This window comes from Anomaloglossus baeobatrachus, chromosome 1 (genome assembly GCF_048569485.1).
Source record: "Anomaloglossus baeobatrachus isolate aAnoBae1 chromosome 1, aAnoBae1.hap1, whole genome shotgun sequence".
Taxonomy (NCBI): domain Eukaryota; kingdom Metazoa; phylum Chordata; class Amphibia; order Anura; family Aromobatidae; genus Anomaloglossus; species Anomaloglossus baeobatrachus.
This window is the reverse complement of record NC_134353.1, coordinates 528,792,422-528,819,145: the sequence shown is the minus strand read 5'-3', so window position 1 is coordinate 528,819,145 and position 26,724 is coordinate 528,792,422. Positions and strand designations below refer to the sequence as shown.

The 26,724-nt window shown below is 40.8% G+C and overlaps 1 protein-coding gene across 6 annotated transcripts in view; it reads right to left on the bottom strand.

Annotated features, from left to right (window-relative positions):
* The window catches only part of SLC24A2 (solute carrier family 24 member 2), a 344,055-nt gene that overhangs the window by 105,059 nt on the left and 212,272 nt on the right, over positions 1 to 26,724 (bottom strand). For all 6 annotated transcript variants that reach the window (XM_075316302.1, XM_075316318.1, XM_075316310.1 and 3 more), the window contains exons 4-5: positions 12,903 to 12,935; positions 7,845 to 7,953 (exon numbers count right to left, since the gene is read on the bottom strand). In XM_075316302.1, coding sequence (XP_075172417.1) covers positions 7,845 to 7,953; positions 12,903 to 12,935 — 142 coding nt within the window. The remainder of the gene's footprint in view (positions 1 to 7,844; positions 7,954 to 12,902; positions 12,936 to 26,724) is intronic.

The window sequence follows — 26,724 nt, the reverse complement described above, 5'->3', positions numbered from 1 at the left end:
CTTAACAAATCTGGATTTTCCGCCTCCTACGTGCCACTCATTAGAACCGGCAAGAAAATTGCATAGCTTTGGAAAGCTTCTACCAGCACCACACTAATTGATTGACAGGTCTCTCCTATGTGTGTACATAGGCCTGTCAATCACCTGGAGTGGAGAGGAGGAAAGCTGGTAGGTAGTGGCGCAGGGACTAATCTTGTCTTTCTCTAGTTCTTGTCTTTCTCTGAAACGCAGGAATGCTTCAGAGAAAAAGATACCTGACTGCAATTGTGAAACAAATCTCTGATTCCATGCTTCCCATGGCTTGAGCAGCTTTAATTGACTGACAGGTTCCCTTTAATGTTTATTTATTCTAGGATACAAAAAACAGACCAGCACCTCTAAACAGAATAAAGCAAGTCTGAACAGGTGCAAGCGGCATAATAGACAAATAAACGAATACAGGAGCACTCAGTAAGCGCCAAGATATATGTGAACATTGAATATATAATATTTGAATTGCATTACTGTTATATGGAATACTTTTAAAAATGAAAGTACTTAGTACATAAATTAGCATATTCATGAGAGCCGTCAGATGCTAAAACTCTGCTACGAAAGTGAGCCGATTGTCATTTGTCTTGCATGTGAGGATCGCGGAGTAAAGGTGTGGAGAAGAAGAAAAGATTAATCCCTTCATTGTCTCCATTGCCTGTGTTATCCAATTGCAGTCTGTTGTTTCACATGCACCCATAGACTTATATGGGTGAGCCTGAACCAAGACATGCTGCCAGTTGCAGTGTGCTGCAAATTTTTACTCAGTCCGTTTAGAGCTCAGGAAAAACTAGCAGATCTAGCCTGCATCATTGGCTCAGATTGGTATGAGTACAATGCAAAATTTTCTCGCATTGCACTTTTCTGAGTTAAATGCTAATGTGAGCGAGCCCTAAAAAAATATTCCATACAGCAGTAATGCAATTCAAATTTCATATGTTCAATGTTCACATATACAGTATATTGGCGCTTACAGAGTGCTGCTGTATTCTTTTATTTGTATATTGTGAAGCCATAGCAGCTTGCACCTGTTCACACTTGCATTATTCAATTTGGAGGTGCTGATGAGTTTTTGTTTGTTTGGTTTTTTTTGTATTAACTATTGGAAGACTGTGACTATCTCCTTTTCTGACTGAGCACTCCTCCTATCAGACTAAAGGCCGCTTTACATGCTACGACATCGCTAAAGCGATGTCGTTGGGGTCACGAAATTTGTGACGCACATCCGGCCGCGTTAGCGATGTTGTTGCGTGTGACACCTATGAGCGATTTTGAATCGTCGCAAAAATGTTCAAAATCGCTAGTCGGTGATATGACCCCCTATTCCCAATTATCGTTGCTGCTGCAGGCATGATGTTGTTCGTCGTTCCTGCGGCAGCACACATTACTATGTGTGACACCGCAGGAACGAGGAACCTCACCTTACCTGCGGCTGCTGGCAATGAGGAAGGAAGGAGGTGGGCGGGATGTTACGTCCCGCTCATCTCTGCCCCTCCGCTTCTATTGGGCGGCCGCTTAGGGACGTTGCTGTGACGCCGCACGAACCGCCCCCTTAGAAAGGTTCGCCGGTCACGGCGACTTCGCTAGGCAGGTAAGTAGTGTGACGGGTCCGCACGATTTTGTGTGCCAAATGCAGCGATTTGCCCGTGTCACACAACCGATGGAGGCGGGTACGCACGCTACCGATATCGGTAACGATATCGCAGCGTGTAAAGCAGCCTTTAGGCTATTTTAATGATTTTTTTTTTTAATAATCCTACCTGTCCATAAATTTGAAGACTTTTAGCCCAGCAGAGGCATGATATTAGGTTAAGGTACCATGGAAGAAGGAAGCCTTGCTGTGGCTGGCAGGATCTCATGAATAGGTAAAGTTATTATAATAATAATAATAATAATTATTATTATTATTATTATTATTAATAATATTTATTTATAGAGCACCATTGATTTCATGGTGCTGTACATGAGAAGGGGTTACGAAGTTATGGGCTAAGTACCTTCATTTTTAAAACTATATTCCATTCCATATTATTTGTGTATTATACTAGGATAATCTTTATTAGTTATTTATTTCTATAATCATAAAATCATATAATCCCTACCTAACCTACCTTTACCTAAATTATGTAATGCTGAATTAACCAGCCAATCCATAGATCATCTCTTATAAGTCTGTAAAAGTACATTTTGTATCTAGCAGAGGTAGTTGAATAATTTTACAGTGTTTAATGAGACACAAATCACCGTTTCTATATTTGATTTTCTCAACATGAGTTTCAACAGAAGTATTTTTTTCCAGTTGCCTGTTCACACTAAAATAAGGTACATTTTAAATAAAACAGTCATTGATGTTTATATTTAATACATTTTCGTTAGCCAAATCATACTTTTCCTATTCCAGAATTCATATTACCTGTAAACTCATGCAGTTTAATGTCCAAACCCCAAAGAGTAAATTGTAGGGTTTGAAATGTAATAAATAGTAACTTTAACTAAAAACTAAAATTACAGTGTTATGTGTATCCACAGAATTTTATCATTTATTTGTTTTTACTTGTGATTATAGTAATAATGCTATATTTTAATTTAACCATGTCAGCACTGAAGCTTTCTTACCGGGCAAACTTTGGTGTTTTTTTTGTTGTTGTCACATTGCTCATTGAGGGAGCCATTACATTTGTTCTATGGACACAGTTATGGGAAAGTTCATTTTTTTTTAACACTGAGTTGCATTGTACAATAATTGATATTTAAAGTGCATACAGCTAACTTATTGATTTACTTTATTTAGGGAAGAAAAAAAAGGAATTCCCTTTTGTTTTCTTTTCATTTAAATTCATAATTTTTCTGACATTGGCTGTAATTTTTCATTACTATGTGTGCACTGTTGGGATGACAGTGGGAGCACCCAAACACCATGCACAACCAAGATGCAATGATTGTTAAAGGGGTTGTCTACTACTCGGACAGCCCCTTCTCTAATTGTTTCCACCTTGTAAAATAATAACACCTACTGTATACTCTCATGCAGTGCCAGCGCTGTTCCAGTCTCTCCCATAGATTGCGTGACATTGTTATCTTGTGCGATCCCTCAAGTCAATCTGTGGCTGCTTCACACTCCACTCCTTCAGACAAATCACATAAATCTGAATGAAGCAAGAGCTACTGGTCTCCCACTTCCTCCAGATGTATGTGATACATCCAAAGGTGTGGAGAGTGAAGCGCCCGGAGAATGACTGCAGGGAGCACATGACATAACAATGTCACACGATCCTTGTGAAAGGCAGTGCCGACATCACTGGAACAGCACTGGTACCTGAGGTGAGTATAAGTGTTATTATTTTACAAGGGGGAAACATAGAAATAGAGAAGGGATTGTCCGAGTAGTGGACAAACTCTTTCATAATTTCATTTTACAGGGGGTTAACAATTCAGTACTGCTTTAGGGTAATTCCTGTGACCTCTACTGTATAGTATCAGTGATATTACAGAGCTTTACTGCAATATCGGTCACAGCATAGAGTTAAAGGCTACGTATTTGCTTGCTAAATGCAAAGTATAGCAACTTTCTAGATGTTTTATTCTAGAATATCTGTTGTCCTCTTAGCTGCCTACTTTTGCAAAACTGAAATAAATCCGTCAGAGCTACTGCTCCTGAAAGCTTACTCTGTTGTCTCCCTTCCATTTTTCAATATACGAGACAGCTTCACTGAGGGCGACAAGTGGTACACTGATGTGTAGTGGCGAGAGAGGAAACTATCTAAATGAGCACAGAGAAATCAGGCTACAGATAAAAAGCGAAAGCACATGTAGAACTGATTGCAGTATTGTAGCTGTGCTAATACATGAAAGTAAATGAAGACAGCAGTACCCTGGATACACACAGAGCTCACCTCCAAGATGAATTACGCAGAGAGACAAGAACAACGTCTGAAACTGAGATCAGGTTGCAAACGGCATACCAAGGTGTTGGAAAATAACTGAAGGAATGAAGATTGCAGTCTGAAACTTAACCCAGGGGGCTCCTTTGCACGTTGCGACATCGCTAGCATCGGCTAGCGATGCCGAGCACGATAGTACCCGCTCCCGTCGCACATGCGATATCTGGTGATAGCTGCCGTAGCGAAAATTATCGCTCCAGCAGCTTCACACGCACTTACCTGCCCTGCGACGTCGCTCTGGCCGGCGACCTGCCTCCTTCCTAAGGGGGCGTATCGTGCGTCGTCACACGGCAGGCGGCCAATAGAAGCGGAGTGGCGGAGATGAGCGGGACGTAAACATCCCGCCCACCTCCTTCCTTCCGCATAGCCGGTGGAGGCAGGTAAGGAGATGTTCCTCGCTCCTGCGGCTTCACACACAGCGATGTGTGCTGCCGCAGGAACGAGGAACAACATTGTATCTCTTATTGGTGCGACATTATGAAAATGACCGACGCTACACAGATCACCAATTTTCGACGCTTTTGCGATCTTTTATCGGCACATCTAGGCTTTACACGTTGCGACATCATTACCGGCGCCGGATGTGCGTCACTTTCGATTTGACCCCGACGATATCGCAGTAGCGATGTCACAGCGTGCAAAGTACCCCTTAGGCTACGTTCACATGCAGTAGTGATGCTGCAGCTTTAAAAAGTAGCAGCCTAATGCAGTGGTTTTTCTACTGTTTCTCCACACAGTCACTTAATCTTGCCGAGAAGCAGCTGTTTTACCTGCAAGATTGCCCCGCTGATCATAACAGCCATGTAGTTTTGCAGGTGAAAAGCCTGTTTCACTGCAAGATTAAATTATTGTGCAGGGAAACAGTGAGACTATAAAAACGCAGCCAAAAGGTAAAAATAACCACTAATATACAGTGACAAGCAAAAGGGTAACAATGTTGTGAACTTTTGATTTTTATGCTCCATATCTCACCATGCACTACAGATTTGACAGTGAGACTACCTTCATTTTATAAACAATCATCTTTGCTATCTCATACATAAATTTGACTTGCACCTATTTAGCATATGATTAATTTTGCAGATTCTTCTCCTGTCAGTGCATTGTTACTAATTTGCTCCTAAAAATCTAAATGTTACTTTTTATTATTTTGTTAGTATTTCGTAAATCTGCCATTGACTTTCAACACTGGCTGAATCCTTCTGGGCATGCTCACAATCAGATTCAAGCATGTCTCGACCAAAATCTGATCCTAAGTGTCTTCTACACGTTCCCAATGTTGCTGAACACTGGTCGACTCACTTCTGTATGTATACAGCTATTTCTTCAACTCTACCAACAAGTGTTCGATTGGGTTGAGGTCTGGGGACTGTGGCGGCCAAACCAGCACCTCAACTTCATTGTCATTGAACCATTTCTTCACCAATCTTGACGAATGCTTCAGGTCGTTGTCCTGCTGGAACACTATGTCATCCTTTTCATACCCATAGTGCTCCATAATAAGACGTAACTTGTCTTGTAGGATATTCCCATATAGCTCAGCCATCATTGATCCTGGTTAAGTATCCAACACCTTTGAGTGGAAAACAATCCCACATCATCAGGCTTCCTGCACCAACAGCTTGACAGTTCCTTCAATTTCTTGATATGTTAGCATATGTTAGCCCCTTTTTACCTTGTTTCTTCCAGACCCATTTGCACCCATCAGAGCTTAGTCTATTGACTTTTGTCTTATCGATTCAGATCACCGTTTCCAATCTTCTACTGTCCATTTTTCATGCTTCTTTGCAAATTCAAACCAACACTTCTTATGATAATACTGAAGTCAAGGCTTCTTCACCTTCTTGCGGGCCACCATTCCAAGCTTGTGTAACCTGCATCGCACGGTGCTTGCATGGATCTCTGTGGTCTCACTATTACGAAGCATATGAGCCACCTCCACTGCTGTGTTTGTCACATCAGAACTAATACACCTTGTGATGAGCCGGCTTGTTGACTCAGATATTTTGTCTGGACGTCCACCTCTTAGCATTTGAATGGATGAATGGACTTCCTCTCTTATTCTTGCAAATGTCATGGCACTCACATGATGCAATTTTAAAATTTTCTTGCTCAAGAGACTGCTATTTTTGAACTGGATGATGTTGTTTATCTTTTCTTGGGAAATCTTCTTCAAGGCTGCTCCTCAATTCGAACCAGTGACCATTTGCTTGGGAATCAACATAATAACTCACTGAGCTATTAGAGAATGTGAGAACAGGTTTTAATTTGTAGTATACAGGAAGAATTTTTTTTCCAAAACACAAGGAGCAAAACAGTAACAATGCAGTAACATGACAAGAGTCTGCAAAACTTATCATATGCTAAATAGTTGCAAGTGTCTGAGCCACACGCGCCTGTTAGCCGCACATGCCTGCTGATCGGATCAGCAGATATGTGCTGGGATTACTGCGGGCTCGCCGCCAGAGCCTGCAGTTACTGGGGGATGCGACCTAGGACGTATATATATATATATATATATATATATATATATATATATATATACATATATATATACGTATGTTCAAGGTCGTGAAGGGGTTAAAGAATTGCTTCAAAATTAAAAGCCTACTGCAACATATATTTCCATTAAATGCTAAGAAAGTGGTTAAAAATAGTTTCCACTGTATACATAAAGTAAAAGAGATCTGTCAGTAGGATCAATTGTCCTAAGTTGTCTTTATGGCCACGCAGGTGAAAGGAAACTGAATAAAAGGATACCTTGATATCTGCAATCTGATGTTTTATTCCAGAAAAAATATTGTTTATATCATGTGTAAAAAAAGAGTTGTTAAGGTCTATGGGCTGGACACAGATTTTAATCTCCAATTAATGACTGACACTTGCTTCTCATACTCACAAACAGGTCTGCAGTGAGATCATGACATAACACAGTCCAGCAAAGCTAACACACTACGGCAGAAGATAAATTTGCCTAGTTACAAACACATTTGAAGGTGCAGTCCTCTCACAGTACTTCAGCTTTCATCTCACAAGCAGCAAATGTGGGAAAAGGGCAGTACAGCAGAGATGACAGAACTGTGAGAACAGAGCTGCCATTGCAAATATGTTTGTAATGAGACCAAATTCAACTCTGCTGTACTATGCTGGTTATAATCAGGCACAACTCTGCAGCAGAGATGCCAGCACTATGGGAAGACGACTGCTGCTGAAAATGGGTGCAATGAGACAAAGTAAGTTCACTTCTGATGTACTGTGTACATTCTGCTGTCCTGTATTAGTCTGATGTACTGTGTTAATTCTGATGTCCCTGCAAAACTGAGTGTGATTATGAGAGCAAAGTGTCAGTTAACACATGTCTCAAACTGGTAACAACCCCTTACATTTAAAATAAGCTCTGGAGACAGATTCTCAGGGAGATCTACGTCTGGCCGATAGCCTGGAAAAGCTCATTTACATATTTTGTATATATTTACAAGAAAAACATGGATTTCTCTAAATCAAACAACAGTTTGCAGATATCAATGTGTCATTGTATTCACCTTTTTAGGGCCTACATGTCCATGTAAACAGCTTAGTTTATCCTACTGACAGATTCATTTTAATGGACGAAAAATGATACTGAGTCAATTCACTACATTTAGACTGGATTTACACACTGCAGTTCTTGCTGCGTTTTTGTATTCAAAACCATAAGTGGCTACAAAAGGTAATATACTGTATATAAGAGCTTTCTTGATTATTAACTGAAAAACTTTCAAATAATCAAACCCATAATATTCATAAGCAAATATGAGGCCAATAAATAACAGTTTGTGCAAAAATGCCTATATGCAGTTACATAAATATAAAAGGCATACAGATCTGACTTACCTTCAGAAAGAGGATCAAGTGTGTGTATCATTAGCTGGAATATGCTGTTTCTCATGAGACTGTTATGTAGAGATGCTGAGCTGCCACCACGTGTTAATCTTGGTCGTGTCTATGAACACAGTAAAAAACATAGCCAATAGGAATATTTTGTGAGTCAGTAACACGCAAAGATATCTCCTGAATTATACTGTAAATTTCTATTTTACAACTCCATGAATTGCATGTCATAAAGTTAATTTACACAAAACAATTGTGGCCGTTGAATGACTGCCGATTGGCTAATACCAATTGGAGATTGGTTAATAGTGTTGTTAGATATGCTATGCGCATAGAATGAATGATAATTAGAGATGTGCGAACCCGCAGGTGTTCGGGTTTGGTGGGTCCCGCCGGACTTCAAAAAGAAGTCAGGTTCAGGACCGGACTTGAAACACAACTTGAGTCCAGACACTAGACCCCATATACGTCTATGGGGGTCCGAACTTGTGTGCTGTAAAATGGTGGTAGTAAGGGCTAGGAGGCTGCAAAAGGAAGCAAAACTGGGATTATAGCAGGAGAGTTATACTTACTGAGCCTCCAAGCAGCTGTCACACTGCTCAATAAATCTCATGTATATTCACTGTTTCCCCCACCCCTCTGTGACAGTATTTATGAATGGTTGCAGTCAGATTGCCTGTGTACCAACGTCTCTGATTGCTTGCCCTCATAGTAGCTATCTGGGTCACTGAAGTGGAAAGTAAAAAGAATAAATAATTGAAACAAATGGCGTAGGGTCTCCCATATTTTGATACCCAGCGCGAATAAAGCAGTCAGCTGTAGACTGCAGCACCTCGCTGCATGTGTTATCTTGGCTATGTAGCAAAGTATCAGGGACCCTAAGCAGTTTTTTTTTATTCAAATAAATAATTTGAAACAACAGTCAAGTGGGCCCTGTCAATTTTGATACTCAGCCAAGATAAAGTAGACAGCTGGGGGCTGTTTCTCAGGCTGGGGAGGCCCATGGTTAGATGTGCCAATCTGCCAATCCTAGGCTTTAACCTGCTCATCCCGACTGCCCTGGTGCGGTGGCAATCGGAGTAATATAAGGGGTTAATAACAGTTGGGGATTTGACCACAATGTTCGGTCACGTTTTCTAATGTGACCATGAACTGCGACCTCAGATATAGCAGAGTCAAAATTGGGGTGGGACATCAAGTCTGTGGATTACGTCAGACCTACAGGGGTGTTTTGGGGGTTAATAAATTGGAGAAAGGGGGTGTTTTTTTTAATACAGGATTTTCCTGTTTTTCTGTGCTTATTTATTTTTACTTACACGATTGGTAATGGGGGTCTCATACACCCCTCCCTATTACTAACCTCAGGCTTGATGACAGCTGTGATGTTATAACATATCACAGCTGTCATAATAACACCCATATCATAATCTTACTAGTGGGAGCATAAACTACATTGAAAAACACCAAAACTAATGCAATTTGCATAAAAAATTATTTACATTTTTATTGAGAATAATAAAATAATTAAAACAGGTTGTTTCTACAAATAAAATCCCCAACAGACGGGGAGATTAAAAATATTGGGAACACCAAGCCGAACCCTCTATGATATATATAGGAACGTAAAACCGGAGCAAAATTGAATACACCACAATAATAGTAAAAAATCAATTAAGAATTAAAATACTGGAGAAATAAGTGTGTCAGTAATATATTACACAAATGGTCACATCATTACCAATATAGATGAAGGTCACATAATGGTCACAAAATGGCACAGCATTTAACTACACAGGGAATTGGCAGAATAATTGTAAGACGGCGTCCCCACACACCCAACGCACGTTTTGCATTCAACAATGCTTCATCCTGCATTGATCTTTTACTATTATTGTGGTGTATTTAATTTTGGTCCGGTTTTACATTCCTATATATATCATAGAGAGTTTGGCTTGGTGTTTCCAATATTTTTCCTCTTCCCATCTGTTGGGGTTTCTATTTGTCGAGACAACCTGTTTTAATTATTTTATTATTCTCAACAAAGAGTAAAAAAAAAATTATGCAAATTGCATACGTTTTGGTGTATATCGCAGCTGTCATTAAACCCTTGTATTAACCCGATTTCCACCGCACCAGGGCAATCAGGATGACTCAGGTAAGCTGGGTAAGATTGCCGCATGTAATGTATGCGCCAATTTTGAGGAGGCTGCAGGCTGATATTTTTAGGCTGCGGAGAGCCCAATAGCCATGGGCCTACCAAGCCTGTCCCCCAGCTGTCTGTTTTAATTTTAGCTGCATATCAAAATTGGGGGGGACTGCATGCGAATTTTTTAAATAATTAAAAAAACAAACAAAAACCTGAGTGAGGTCCCTTGTATTTTGATACAGAGCCAAGATAATGTACACAGCTGGGGGCTGCAGCCTCCAGCTGTCTTTTTTTATCTGCGCTGGGTATCAAAATACAGGGGGAACTTATGCCATTATTTTCAGTTATTTAATTATTTTTACATTTCACTTCGGAGACACGGACAGGTACTGTGAGGGCAACCAATCAGAGAGGCCGGTAGTCTGATAGCAACCAATCACAGATGCTGTCACAGAGAGTAGGTGGAGAAAGCAGTGCATATTCATGAGAGTTAATGAGTGGACCGCGGTGTGGAGACTTGGTAAGTAAAACTGTACTGGTTTAATACCCAATTTGCTTCTTTCTTTTTAAATATTTATCCAAATGGCCGAAAGGAACAGCCCAACAGACTTCCTTGAGTGAGGTGTCTGGTATGGACCTTGAAGTTTACAGTTTGGGTTCGCCCATCACTATTTTTGATATGATCATTCTGTGCACATACAGTAGTATTGTTCTCAACAGCACATTACAGAAGATGTGTGCTGCCAAGAATGATGATTTTTAGGTTTGCTTAAAAATAATTTCAACCAATGAACAAATGTTTTGTTCTTTCGTCGGGCATTTGGCAGCCTGTTTAAACATGACAATCATCGGGATATCAGCGTTCTTTGGATAGGTAGTGCCCAGTAGTGGTCAATGTGAATATTTACCTGAAAGCGTAACCATCGATTTAAATTTTGCCTAATAAATCAATGCTGTAGTACACATAAAATATATTACAAAGTGGCTCATTTTTATCAGACAAATTTGCTTCTTTCTTTGCCAGAATTGATCAGTCATTATCAAAATTCTCAATTCTGAGGTAAAACCTGTATTTGATGGAGACTTTCCCATTACTGAGAAAGGGGATGACAGTTCTTACTGATGAGATTATATGGCGATAGAAAAGGGAATGGAGCTCTGCCTCTAGCTCCTCCCTCTGCCTCTAGCTCCGCCCCTCCCCCTCTTCTATCTACATAGGAAATGCCACTTGTTACTGATGAAATTGTATGAAGACGGGAGGAAGGAGGCGATAGATGCAGGGTATGCAGCTAGAGGCAGAGCTTCGCCCTCTCCTCTCTGTTCTATCTATACAGAATCTCATCAGCTCCAACTGCCATCCCCTATCTCAGTAATAGGAAAGTCTTCACGGAATACAGATCTTACCTCAGAATTGAAAATTTTGATAATGACTGATCAATTTTTGCAGAGAATGAAGAAAATTGCTCTGATAAGATATATTACAAAGTTGCTTATTTTCCTATGTACAATTGATTTCTGACATAAAAATGTAAACACTGGTTACACTTTAAGGGTACCGTCACACTTTAGCAACGTTCCAGCGATCCCACTAGCGATCTGACCTGGTCAGGATCACTGGTGCGTCGCTACATGGTCGCTAGTGAGCTGTCAATCAGGCAGATCTCACCAGCGACTAGTGACCAGCCCCCAGTGGAAGCAATGCTGCGCTTGGTAGCTAAGGTAAATATCGGGTAACCAAGTGCTTGGTTACCCGATATTTACCTTGGTTACCAGGTCACACCGCTTAGTGCTGGATCCCTGCACTCGTAGCCAGAGTACACATCGGGTTAATAAGCAAACCTCTTTGCTTATTTACCTGATGTGTACTCCGGCTACGTGTGCAGGGAGCCGGCAGTGGCAGCCTGAGAGCGGCGTACGCTAGTAACCAAGGTAAATATCGGGTAACCAAGCAAAGCACTTCGCTTGGTTACCCGATATTTACCTTGGTTACAGCTTACTGCAGGCTGCCAGAAGCCGGCTCACTGCTCCCTGCACATTCAGATCGTTGCTCTCTCACTGTCAAACACAGCGATGTGTGCTTCACAGCGGGAGAGCAACGTCCAAAAAATGAAACAGAGCAGTGTGTAACGAGCAGCGATTTCACAGCAGGGGCCAGATCGCTGCTCAGTGTCACACACAGCGAGATCGCTAATGAGGTCACTGGTGCGTCACAAAATCCGTAACTCAGCAGCGATCTCGCTATGTGAGAAGTACTCCTAAGTCTACAGACAGTATTTGCCATTTAAATGTATTGTTTGTGCATTGTGATAATCCTGTAGCTAAAGAATAGTTTTACCACCAGTTTTGTACACGCTACAGAAAACTATTTTGATATATTACGGTACTTGTATGTGCCTTACTAGAACAAGTATAGGAAAATAAATATAGCAATTTCTTTAATGTAATGATCAACTTACTTTTAGAAGTAATTTCGCATATTGAATCATTTTTAAAAGGAAAACCTTGAGTTGTTCAACAAATATTTATGGAATCAGTTGCAAACAACACCATACAGATTTCCACTACTGCAATACTAAAAGGGTGGTCGCATGTTTAATCATCAGGAGGACACCGTTCCTCTGTCAACCAGCTTCCCGTGTGCAGTCGGTGGTGCACTCCTGAGGTTTGACAGTTCAGAACAGCGGTATGGTTGCAACACTGGTCTGAAGTGTGCACTCTCCCTTACTACCAGAATCGAGAGTTCATTACAGCTTCAGAGCAATGCAAGCATGATTAAATGCTAAGAGCATGCCATTGAAGTTATTTTTGTCTTGTTTATTAAAGGGTATTTGGATTTATATTCGACACTTATCAGCAGCAAGGGGGATCTTTTATTCTCAGCACACATAGTGTAATCTGTAATGTTAGATACTAACCTTATTAGGAGATGGGAGAGTCTCAGACAAAGTCTGTATGAAAAGAAAAAGAATGCTTTATCAATAATAAACATTTGCAGAAATACATTTTTGCACATTTTGAAGCATAAACAAAAAAATAACAAACTATTTGCTTGAGTAACCTATTCAGTTACATAACATATTCTGTATGTCAGCAGCACTAATGATAATCCCCTACCTAATACGTATATTAATCGCCTATTAATTTATCTGCATTAGAAGTTATCCACCTTGGGAGCATTTTTTTTTAAATGTATGTAACTGGGGCAAAAAAAATTGTTTCAATTACGTTTCATAAAAAAATTTGCACCATTTGTCTTGCATAGCTTTTGCATTGCATTGTCCATTTCTAGCTTCAGAATGAAATAAATGAGAGTCTTTTCTCAATCTGAGAGAGACTTTGTAACTTCACACCACATCAATGTTAATCAAATTGTGCAACATTTTTAATGATTTTTAGCCTCAAATTCACATATTTAGGTATGAAAAAATGTTCCCCAAAATGGAGAACCTCTTTAAATTACAATGGTAGAAAAACTTCTGCCATATCATATAGATCAGCTCCAGCTGCGTAAAGAACAAAGGGAGTATCCTGTAAGCTTGCAAGAAAAGCCAACTGGAGGCAAAGGAGTATAGTGCTTGGCAAATATCCCTTCATTCATGGCAAAGGTGGGGATCTCAACCCTCAGTTCCCCTAATCACAATTTTCACCCTAGGATATTTCAAAATTATTATTTTTTTAATATGTTGTCTTAAATGGTATCAGTAAAATAGATTATTGTGCTGTAAAAAGCTAGACAAAGTCCTGTTTGTGCCTTTTAATAACATATTTGTGCACATTTCTGAAGTTTTCATTAAAGTGGCTTTTATTAGGGTCAAAATAATTTAAATTACGGTAAGTCAGGGTCATAAACCCAACCATGAACAGTAACACTAAATCTTTCCCTATGTGTCTAATAGATGTTATTTTAATGGACATGGGCATTTGAGATGAGCATACAATGGTCCCTCATGTCACAGTATAGTTTTGATAGCTATCACGCTATAAAACAATAATAGGAGTATTCAAAGGCCTGAAAACTAGGAGCTAAGACTGTTCCATGCTGCACTTCAGCTTGTTTAGGGTACATACAGTAAATTCAAAAATAATATTAGTTTCCAAAGGAGCAAGTCATCTTGACATAGTGAGATAACAGTATAGTATACTGATCTACCTGTCCCAACCTCAAGCACTGATTAGCAGGTGTGAATGCTGCATGCTGCTCTCAGGTAGGTCTATGCACTGTACTGATACATATACGGTATATTTACACAATAGATTAAAGACTGTACTGTTAGCCACCTATAAAACTTACACATTAGATTCAGGAGTGCATTGTACACTTGCCTCCTGGTTTTCTACTTGTCAAAAGTGTCCACAATCACCTTGCAGAGCCCTCCCTACAAGATGATAGTTGACACTTTGGATTTGCGGTACCAGAGCTCCTTTGGTCCAACCGGTGTGCTCTTCTGATGCTGCAAGTGATGGCAGCTTTGCCTCTGCAGCATCAGAAGAGCAAAGGGACACTAAAGTGGGTAGGATCTATCTGGCCAGTGTCAGAGCAGCACTTACAAGCTCTACAGCAAAGAGTCTGCAAGCGGTGAGCTCATTGGCTAGGAGACTAGCCACAGCTTATATACTGTAGCAGTGGCTGGTAATGCAAGCAACAAGCAGTACTCGATAGAATAAAAAATCCATCCGTTTCAAAGGATTTTAACAGCGCATTGCAAATTTACCAATTTAAGAAGATACAAATGTATCTGTGGCATTTTATGTTGAGTGTGGTTTCAAGTTACAATGACCCAAGAAAAAACATTACAATGTGTGTAGTACAAAATGTCAAATCACTGAGGTTGAGCGAAAGTAAAATATTTTTTTTAGGCAGGCCACTTCAGCAATCTGAACTGGCTCTGAAAGTGGTATCTACCCCCATGGGAAGTCACAACACTGTAAGCATATTAGAGCATGTTATAGGATAAAAAACAATGACATAGTCTTCTAGTTAACTGACCGCTGCAGCCAATTACATACAGGCTGCAACAGTGATGTGACTTACGAATAGGGCAGACAAAGATTACAGAGCTGGAAGAGACCTTTGTAGTGGTATGTTCTGGATCCGCTGGGGCGCCGGTGAGTATTTATCCGTTTATTAATTTTAATGAATCAATATCTAATAAATAAAATATTTTACTGTTGGACTACCTATTTAAGCCACTGTAACTCATGTATATCCTATTGTGCAACAAATCTCATAGCTATCAAGCTTCGGCTATTGATATCTGAGAGCTTTAGCTACAAATCTAACATCTGCTATCTTACATGGCTATTCCCAAAAAGACAATGTGGTCTAAAAATAATATACACTTGTTCATTTGTTACAATATAACCCATTTTTTTTTAAATCTGGCCCATTTTGCACATATCACCCCCTAAAGATGTCCCTTCAGTCTCTATTTATCCTAGTCAATGCTACATCTGTCTGAGACCACAGGTGATCCCGCGGTCATCCTTGCACATGTTTGCTGATCTGCACAGCAGACGTCCAGCAAACAGGCTCCGATCCACCCGTGTCTGTTAATCACTTCAAAGTCTCACAGTGCGATCGAAAGCGCTTCGGCGGGGATCCGGCACTTACAGGAGATGAGCATTTCTGTTGATCAGCATGATGGTGAAGCATCGGTCTGATCAGGAGAAGCGATTGTACTCTGCAGTCATAAAGTCATCTAGGAAGACTAGTAAAATAAATAAATAATGTAAATAAAAAAGAGTTTTGAAAAATATAAAAAAAATAAAAACCTAAAAGTTTAAATCACCCCCCTTTTGCCACATTGAAAATAAAAGAATAAAAAACCACATATTTGGTATTGCCAAGTGCAGATACACTGTGTGCAGAATTATTAGGCAAGTTGTATTTTAGAGGATTTTTTTTGTTATTGATCAACAACTATGTTCTCAATCAACCCAAAAGACTCATAAATATTAAAGCTTAATATTTTTGTTGGAGTGGGGTTTTTTTTAGATTTGGCTATCTTAGGAGGATATCTGTTTGTGCAGGTAACTATTACTGTGCAGAATTATTAGGCAACTTGATAAAAACCAAATATATTCCCACCTCACTTGTTTATTTTCACCAGGTAAACCAATATAACTACAAAACATTTAGAAATACACATTTCTGACACGCAAAAACAAAACCCAAAAAACTAGTGACCAATATAGCCACCTTTCTTTATGATGACACTCAGCAGCCTACCATCCATAGATTCTGTCAGTTGCTTGATCTGTTTACGATCAATATTGCGTGCAGCAGCCACCACAGCCTCCCAGACACTTCCGAGAGGTGTACTGCTTTCCCTCCCTGTAGATCTTACATTTTATGGGGGACCACAGGTTCTCTATGGGTTTCAGATCAGGTGAACAAGGGGGCCATGTCATTATTTTTTCATCTTTTAGACCTTTACTAGTCAGCCACGCTGTGGAGTAGTTGGATGCATGTGATGGAGCATTGTCCTGCATGAAAATCATGTTTTTCTTGAACAATACCGACTTCTTCTTGTACCACTGCTTGAAGAAGTTGTCTTCCAGAAACTGGCAGTAGGTCTGGGAGTTGAGCTTCACTCCATCCTCAACCCGAAAAGGTCCCACAAGTTCATCTTTGATGATACCAACCCATACCAGTACCCCACCTCCACCTTGCTGGAATCTGAGTCGGAGTGGAGCTCTCTGCCCTTTACTGATCCAGCCTCTGGCCCATCCATCTGGCCCATCAAGAGTGACTCTCATTTCATCAGTCCATAAAAGCTTTGAAAAATCAGAGTTAAGATATTTCTAGGCCCAGTCTGGACGTTTTATCTTATGTTTCTTGTTCAAAGGTGGTCGTTTTTCAGCCTCCATACCGTGGCCATTTCCTGAGTATGGCACACCTTGTGCTTTTTGATACTCCAGTAACGTTGCAGCTCTGAAATATGGCCAAACTGGTGGCAAATGGCATCTTGGCAGCTTCACGCTTGATTTTCCTCAATTCATGGGCAGTTATTTTGTGCCTTTTTTGCCCAACACGCTTCTTGCGACCCTGTTGGCTATTTGCCATGAAACGCTTGATTGTTCGGTAATCACACTTCAAAAGTTTGGCAATTTCAAGACTGCTGCATCCCTCTGCAAGACATTTACAATTTTGGACTTTTCAGAGCCCATCAAATCTCTCTTCTAACCCATTTTGCCAAAGGAAAGGAAGTTGCCTATTAATTAAGCACTCCTTATATAGGGTGTTGATGTAATTACACCACACCCCTCCTCATTCCAGAGATGCACATCCCCTGATTTACTTAATTGGTAGTTGGCTCTCAAGCTTATACAGCTTGGAGTAGGACAACATGTATAAAAATTATCATTTGATCAAAATACTTATTTGCCTAATAATTCTTCACACAGTGTATGCTTGTTATATCAAAATATATCAATTAATCTGAGCGGTACATGGCGTAGTGAGAAAAAAAAATCTAAATGTCAAAATTACGTTTTTTTGGTTGCCACAACATTGCATTAAAATGCAATAAGAGGCGACCAAAACGTCGTATCTATCCAAAAATGATGTGATTAAAAATGTCAGCTCAAAAATAAGCTGTTACTGAGCCTCAGATCCCAAAAAATGAGAAAGCTGGAATCATAGTGGTACCTTGTGTGAATTACGTCAGAACTGGATGTTTTGGGGTTTAATAAATTGGAAAATGAGGGGGGGGGGGGGTTTGTATTTTATTTCAAATAAAGGATTTTTTTAATCGTTTGTGTTTTATTTCTTTTCAACTTACAGATTAGTAATGTGGGATCTCATAGACCCTCTCCATTACTAATCTAGGGCATAGTGGAAGCTGTAAGCAGTCATTAACCCCTTATTACTATTATTACTGCTAATATTTTTAGGCTGAGGGGGCCAATAACCATGGGTCTCTCCATCCTGAAAATATCAGCCCCCAGCTGTCAGCTTTATCATGGCTGGGTATCAAAATTTGGGGGACAGCACAAAATAATAATAATAAAAAAAAACTGCATATGGTATCTCTTATTTTAATACACAGCCAAGATAAGCACATGGCTGGGGCTGCAGCCTGTAGCTGTATGCTTTATCTGTGCTGGTTATCATAATACGGGGGGACCCTACACCATTTTTTTCATTTATTTATTTTACACCAATATAGACACACAGAGAGCGTGTGTGACTGCAAGCAGTCAGACACACTGTCACATTGAGTGAGGGCGCTGTCTGACTGCAGCCAATCAAAAACACCGGGACTGCTGGTGGGTGGGGAAAGCAGTGCATATATATGAAGGATAATGAGTGGCCCCGGAAGTATCATTAATGGTAAGTATAACGCGCCTGGTCTAATCCTCCTACGTCTTCTACCACCATTTTAAAGCACTGGACTCTGGTCCCCATAAACTTACATGGGGACCGGTATCCGGGCAGATCTGCAGGATCAATTCTGGTATTCTGGGCCGGAATCGGGGGGAGGGGGGGGGTTAAACCCAGTTGGAACCGCCACTCCTGGGTATGTGTGGATCTGCTCATCACTACTCAAGTTATCTTAGAAATATGGATTACCGAGAGTATCCTTTTTGGAAGTGGCCACATAATGATATAGTGTAAGACTGATGCACTAGGGTGGTTGCCTTCCTAATAATGAAGATACCAACTGTGTTATTGTGTTGTCATGTGGTATAATGTGAATATTGACTTAAGTCTTTTGTAAACATTGCGTAATGTGAATTGTGCTGTAATGTGACGTATTGTAATATATTTCTGTGTAATGTATAATGTAAGGTATAGTGTATAATACGTATTTTACAGTGGGGGAAATAATTATTTGATCCCTTGCTGATTTTGTAAGTTTGCCCACTGACAAAGTCATGAACAATCTATAATTTTAAGGTTAGGTTAATTTTAACAATGAGAAATAGAATATCCAAAATAAAATCCAGAAAATCACATTGTATAAATGTATTTGCATTTTGCAGAAAGAAATAAGTCCAACAACAGGAAGATGAAAAACTGACCGCATACAGCTGCTATGCCAAACAAATTCTTTTATTCAAACGATTTTCTCCATCGGTGCAGGTAAAAATGCGGGAGGTGGCTTGGATGCGAGTCCCTCCAAAGGACGACGGCCGTTTCGTCTGTAAAACAGACTTCTACGGGTCCACCACCCGTAGAAGTCTGTTTTACAGACGAAACGGCCGTCGTCCTTTGGAGGGACTCGCATCCAAGCCACCTCCCGCATTTTTACCTGCACCGATGGAGAAAATCGTTTGAATAAAAGAATTTGTTTGGCATAGCAGCTGTATGCGGTCAGTTTTTCATCTTCCTGTTGTTGGATCTCCTAGCTGTTATTTACTGACCAGCACGCTGCGCCTGAAACCAGCGCTACATGTTAATCATCAGCACGTGAGCCACCGAACCTGAAGGTAACCTGAGGGCAGGCGGTGCAGGACTTGTTTCTATTAGCTGCAGAAAGAAATAAGTATTTGATCTCCTATCATTAAGAGGTCTGGCTCCTACAGACCACTCAGACCAGGGGTCTCAAACTCAGCTGGGTGTATGGGCTGCATATAGTAAAAAAAAAAAATTGAGAGGAGCCGCAATATTTGCCGGACAAAGTGAACATTTTTAATGAATCCATGTTTATTTTTTATACATCTTTGGATCACTTTTTTAAACATTTTTTGCTTGTATGTTATAACAAACGTGCACTTTTTTTGTTAAGTTTATATATAAAAAAGCATTTTTAATAGCAAAAAAAAAAGTCATGCTTTATTATGAATTTTTTTTTTTACATTTTATCACCTTCTTGTAATTTTGTTTTACAATTAGCAGCATGATATAGTAATCTTAGCCAACATCTTGTAGTAATGTGCCCATGCTGCTGTAATGTCCCCATCCATGTGCCCTGTAGTAAGGTGCTCATCCTTGTGGTATTGTGCCCAGTAGTATTCTGCCCATCCTTGTAGTATGTGCCCAGTAGTATAGTGTCCTGTAGTATTGTGCCCATCCTTGTGCCCTGTAGTATTGTGCCCATCCTTGTGCCCTGTAGTATTGTGCCCAGTAATATTGTGTGCATCATTGTGCCTTATAGTATTGTGCCCATCCTTGTAGTATTATGCCCATCCCTGTAGTATTGTGCTCTTTAGTATTGTGCCCATCCTTGTAGTATTGTGCCCTGTAGTATTGTGCCCATCCCTGTAGTATTGTGCCCATCCTTGTAGTATTGTGCTCATCCTTGTAGTATTGTGCCCTGTAGTATTGTGCCCATCCTTTTAGTATTGTGCCCATCCTTGTAGTATTGTGGCCATCCCTGTAGTATTTTGGCCATCCCTGTAGTATTGTAGCTATCACTGTAGTATTGTGCTCTGTAATATTCTGCCCACCCTTGTAGTATTGTGCTCTGTAGTATTGTGGCCATCCCTGACTTAATTAATCAGTCAGACTCTAACCTCTACAACATGAACAAGACCAAAGAGCTTTCTAAGGATGTCAGGGACAAGATCATAGACCTGCACAAAGCTGGAATGGGCTACAAAACCATAAATAAGACGCCGAGTAAGAAGGAGACAACTGTTGGTGCAATAGAAATGTATCATGTATTTCATACTAGCATGTACACTATAAGTAGCCCTGTTCCAGACATGTGTATCCCCCCCATTTGTCTTTGTTTTTTTTCTGACCTAGGTAATTTTTTGTATATAGGCTTTTCTAATCTTACCCTGGGCATTATTGGCACTATTCACTTTTTACTTTAGGATTTCCCTATGTTGTCGAATTTTACTTGGAATATCCATACGTTTTCTTTGTATAATATTGTTTTGGGTCCTTATATATGGGAATTTATAGCTTTTGCCAGCTCGGTTATATTGGGGGGTTGGATAATTATTAAGGTCTATCCAGGAATCAGCCACTTTGAGGTTTCTCTATATTGATTTGTAGATAAGAGTGTCCTACAGTTCATATAAATACAGTGGGGGAAATAAGTATTTGACCCCTTGCTGATTTTATAAGTTTGCCCACTGACAAAGACATGAACAGTCTATAATTGTAAGGGTAGGTTAATTTTAACAGTGAAAGAAAGAATATCCAAAATAAAATTTAGAAAATCCCATTGTATAAATTATATACATTTATTTGCATTTTGCAGAGAGAATTAAGTATTTGATCCCTTTGGCACACAAGACTTACTACTTGGTTGCAAAACCCTTGCTAGCAAGCACAGCAGTCAGACATTTTTTGTAGTCGATGAGATTTGCGCACATGTCAGGAGGAATTCTGGTCCACTCCTCTTTGCAGATCATCTGAAAATCATTAAGATTTTGAGGCTGTCTCATGGCAGCTTGAAGCTTCAGCTCCCTCAATAAGTTTTCTATGGGATTAAGGTCTGGAGACTGGCTAGGCCACTCCATAACCTTAATGTGATTCTTTTTGAGACACTCCTTTGTTGCCTTGGCTGTATGTTTTGGGTCATTGTCGTGCTGGAAGACTCAGCCATGACCCATTTTTAATGACCTGGTGGAGGGAAGGAGGTTGTCACTCAAGATTCTACGGTACATGGCTCCATCCATTGTCCCATTGATGCAGTGAAATAGTCCTGTGCCCTTAGCAGAGAAACACACTCAAAACATAATGTTTCACCTCCATGCTTGACAGTGGGGACGGTGTTCTTTGGGTCATAGGCAGCATTTCTCTTCCTCCAAACACGGCGAGTTGCGTTAATGCCAAAGAGCTCAATTTTTATCTCATCTGACCACAGCACCTTCTCCCATACACTTTCAGAATCATCTAGGTGTTCATTGGCAAACTTCAGACGGGCCTGAACATGTGACTTCTTGAGCAGTGGGACTTTGCGGGCACTGCAGGATTTTAATCCATTATGGCATAATGTGTTAACAATGGTTTTATTGGTGACAGTGGTCCCAGCTGCCTTGATCCCCCTGTGTAGTTTTAGGCTGATCTTTCACCTTCCTCATGATCCTGGATACCCCACGAGGTGAGATTTTGCATGGATCGGCAGATCAATGTCGATTGACACTAATTTTGTATTTCTTCCATTTTCTTACTATTGCACTAGTTGTCTCCTCACCCAACGTCTTACTTATGGATTTCCAGCCTTGTATAGGTCTATGATCTTGTCCCTGAAATCCTTAGAAAGCTCTTTGTTCTTGCCCATGTTGTAGAGGTTAGAGTCTGACTGATTAATTGAGTTTGTGGACAGTAGTCTTTTATACGGGTGACAATTTAAGGCAACTGTCTTTAATGCAGGTATCAAGTTGATTGGGAGCGTCTAACTGGTCTGTAGGAGCCAGAACTCTTAATGGTTGGTAGGGGATAAAATACTTATTTCTCTTTGCAAAATACAAATAAATTTATATAATTTATAGAATGTGATTTTCTGGATTTTATTTTGGATATTCTATCTCTCAGTGTTAAAATTAACCTACCCTTAAAATTACAGACTGTTCATGTTTTTGTCAGTGGGCAGACTTACAAAATCAGCAAGGGATCACATACGTATTTCCCACACTTTACGGTATATGTTTTTGATTGCCTGTACACGCTGACATGTTTCTCTATACATAATGGGGAGATAAGGTATGCACACCAGTGACTATGTAAGGGGAATACATGAAATAGCAGAAACTGCTGTGTGAATACTGACTTGAAAAATCCAATAGCTATATGTAAGAGTAAAAATGTGAAAAATGGAATCTGCATTACTGCCATGAACATATGAATCAAGAGAAATTTAGCTACTGAATTGATCAATGCAATAGAGCCCCAACACTACGCCAAAGTATTTCTCTACGTTGGGGTCCCTAGCTTGTGTGTGTCCTCTCATGCAGTTAAAAAACTCATGGCAGTAATGCAGATTCCATTTTTCACATTTTCACTCTTACATATAGCTATTGGATTTTTCAAGTCAGTATTCACACAGCAGTTTCTGCTATTTCATGCATTCCCCTTACATAGTCACTGGTGTGCATACCTTCTCTCCCCATAGTGATGTTTTTTTAGGTTTTTGCACCCAGTTCAGACTTAGAATGGTGTTCCAAACGTTATTCCTTATTTCTCTATACATAATGACTTATGCAGTGTCCATGGTTACACGCTCAGCGATCGTGCTCCACTGTGCTCTATTCAGCGGTGGCTCCGTAGTGGACCACGCATGCGCTACTTTTTAACTATTTTAACTAAGTTCCACTTTTTTTGTACGCTGGCGTAAGTCCTGACTTTTGCGCTTGCGCAGTGAGTACCCTTATGCTTATTTGTTCTACTACCTGCACATGCGCCATGATCCCTGAGATCTCAGTGGCCTGTACGCATGTGTGGCGCCCCTGACCTGGTCAGGCACCACTGGGTACTGCACCCATGCTTGGGCAGTACCTTCAGGTAATTCCAAAGGCTGGAATAGGGTGTGTACACACTATGTGTAGACACATAGCAACCAGGTCTCCTACACCTTAGAGGGGACCCTTGGGCAGACCCAAGAGGGGGCGTTCCTCCACATCTCATCTAGGGGTGTAGGGGAGGGGCTGGAAGCTAGGTGGCAGTGGCTGTCAGGAAAGTAGGACGAGTTAGCCTGTCTGGTAGTAGAGAAGTGCAGAAGAGGTGGCAGAGAGAGGGAGAGAAGGTGTGGAGAAAGAAGGAGAGAGACGTGCGCTGACATGCTAGTCAGACCCTGCACGTGTAGTAGCCGTTAGTGGGGGAGAACGGTTACCAGTAGTTGGACAGAAAGGCACTGAGGAAGTCAGCTGGTCATTTACGGAGACTCCTGGTGACTAGGCACGCACGGGGAACAGGTCCCTAGAGTAGACGTCCATTTATTTGGTCTGCTAAACCTGCCGGTGAGGGGAACTACAAGTCCAACACCAACCAACAAGAGTCCAAGCATCAGCAGCAACGAGGGGGCCCATAAGGAGGATCGAGCTTGGAGCCATCTTCCTTGGTCCACGCTGCCAGCAAACGGGCTAAAAAGGGGAGAAAAGGCAGTAGCGACTTCCCTGTATGAATCCCACGGTACTTCAAGACAGGGGTTATCCGAAACAAGAAGTGCTAAGAAGGCGAGTTAACGGTTACCCTTAAGACCGGCCTAAAGAATACCTGGTTCCTCCTGGTTTATCTCAGCATCACCTGGGTTACCTCACAAAATCATCTGAAAGTGAGTAAACAAGTTGAAAGACATATTTGACTGAGACTGAGTTATTCTGGGACCTGTTGTTCCACGCACCCAAGCCCCTGGGGCCAGCCTCACTCACGGGAGGCCATATCACCAGACTGCAGATTTCATCAGCCCCAGACACTTGTTAAACCTGCAGTGGCGGTCACCCGTAACCCTGACCGCAAACCGTGAGTGGCGTCATGACCCCATGTAAATAAACCTGACATACCTGTGGCCAGATATACCAACAAGTGGAGACCCTGTGGCGTCCCTGAAGGTGGAGAGGTGTCCCTGCGGCAACCGCTGCGGCCGAGCTACACACATGCGCTGGCGTCTTACATCATCTGAACAGTCATGGAATCTACAGAGTTTCTGTCCGGATCTCTTACCACCAAGGTGGTAAGTGTGGGCTTAATTCAATAACATATAAATAACCACTGTGTTTCGTCTCTCACAACTTGCTTCTTTTGCCCTTGAGACACTGCTGGTGACGATACATGTGGGGCTGGGGACCGCTGGATTATTTGGAGTGTTATATCTATTACACGGGACTTCTTATGAGGGCTCAGTATCCTTCCTTCCCTCTCAGGTATTTGCCTGAATTTATTGATTTCACATCCGCTTACCGGAGCCTTTATTTCCATTTATTCCAGCTACTTTAGCTTGGTTATGTTTTCTAACTTAAGGTCTAAAAAAATGGGGCCTAGGCTTGTAACACCTTGTTTTCAGCTTATTCTTCTAACTATTAACAAGGATTGACCATGTTTACACTATCCATGCATCCATTTGATTGCTTCTTATTTTTGCTAGGAAACCCTCCTGCTGACATCTTTGTGTAAATCCCTGTTTACATTTTTTGCTTTATTTGGTATGCTGATTTAATAGAATCTGTGTTTCTTTTCCCATGTACCTACATATCCTTTCCTATATGGGATTTATCATCAAAGTTGCGGTTGAATGGTGTATGGTTTTAATAGCTTTAAAATGTATGTTATAGTGGTTTGTGTAATGTATAACGTGCTCATGGCATGACACCACATTGTACGTACCAATAACTTTTTGTATGTATTTATATTTATTGTGGAGTTAATAAAAAGTTATATACTTTTTGAAATGTTATTTGTGATTTGGTGATCCCTCGGTATTGGCACTTCTTTCTTCCTTCCTCCAAATCATTTTCGCCAGTAGGCTGGCAGCAAGACGTTGTTTGACTACGTCTTGCTGCCCCGCCTCAACTAGGCGTATACAGATGAAATGTATGTACAACAAAGAATACTGTGACTCTATCTACATCATCATAGCCAATGGCCCAATCTACATCATCATGCCCCATTCCCAATGCCTACATGCCTGTTTAGCGCACACATCCGAAACCCGACATAAACTCAGACGGAAGCACTAAACATAGGGTCAAATGCTATGTGAACCCAGCTTTATCTTCACTTGGACATTTATTTTATGTAAAAAAATAGATAAATAAAACAAAGGTTACTGTTTTTTAACCCAATTCACACGGTCTTGATGAAAGGGTGTGCTGGAGTCAGATACACCTGATTCATTAAGAGGCAGATGCCTCTTAAAAAATCAAGAACATCGGACAGGTGGCGTGAGCCTTCGTGTGCACCTCGCCACAAATCCTACTCCAGGTCCTCTGGTGTAACAAATGCCACCGCTCGTCATGAACGTAATAAGTGATGGTCCCACCCTTGCTCTGCCCACTTTGCAGGAACTGCATGAAAATAGCGTGAGAAAGTCTAAGGCTAAGTGCCCACGCTGCGGATTTTGCGCGGATTTTGCCGCGGATTTGCCGCGGATTTACCGCGGATTTACCGAAAATCTGCAGCAGCGGCACTTCCAAGCCATTTCAATGGCATTTTGGAAATGCTGTGTCCATGCTGCGGATTTTTCCGCGGCGGATTTGCCGCGGATTTTGATCCGGAAAAATCTGCAGCATGTCAATTATTCTTGCGGATTTTGGTGCGGATTTTGGGTATAGAATGGGGAGAAAAAAAAAAAATCCGCATCAAAATCCGCGGCAAAATAGCGGTAATCCGCGGTAAATCCGCGACAAATCCGCGGCAAAAATAAGGTGCGGATTTGCCGCCAAAGTCGCGGATTTTCATGCAGAAAAATCCGCAGGTACATTCTACCGTGGACACATAGCCTAAAGTCACAAGGTTTTGGTGTACCATAAACAAAGATGACAGCATCCCAATGGGTGAAGTTCAGTCCGTATTTATTCCATCAGACATGGAAACACAGTAACATTTCAACCAGTTTGGTCTTTGTCAAAGACCAAACTGGTCAAAACATTGCTGTGTTCTCCATGTCTGATGGAATAAATATGGACTGAACTTCACCCATTGGGATGCTGTCAACTTTATTTATGGTATCTCTGCATCAAGCAATCCCTTGATTATGGACGTGCGTCCCTGAACTGCTGATTGTGTTATACACAGGCAGTCCTTTCTTTTTTTGACCAAGGTGCTGTGGACTTTGTTTTTTCTGTGTTGTAAGGTTTTAGCATAGACTTGACTTTTAAAAGCTTTTTATTACAGAATAC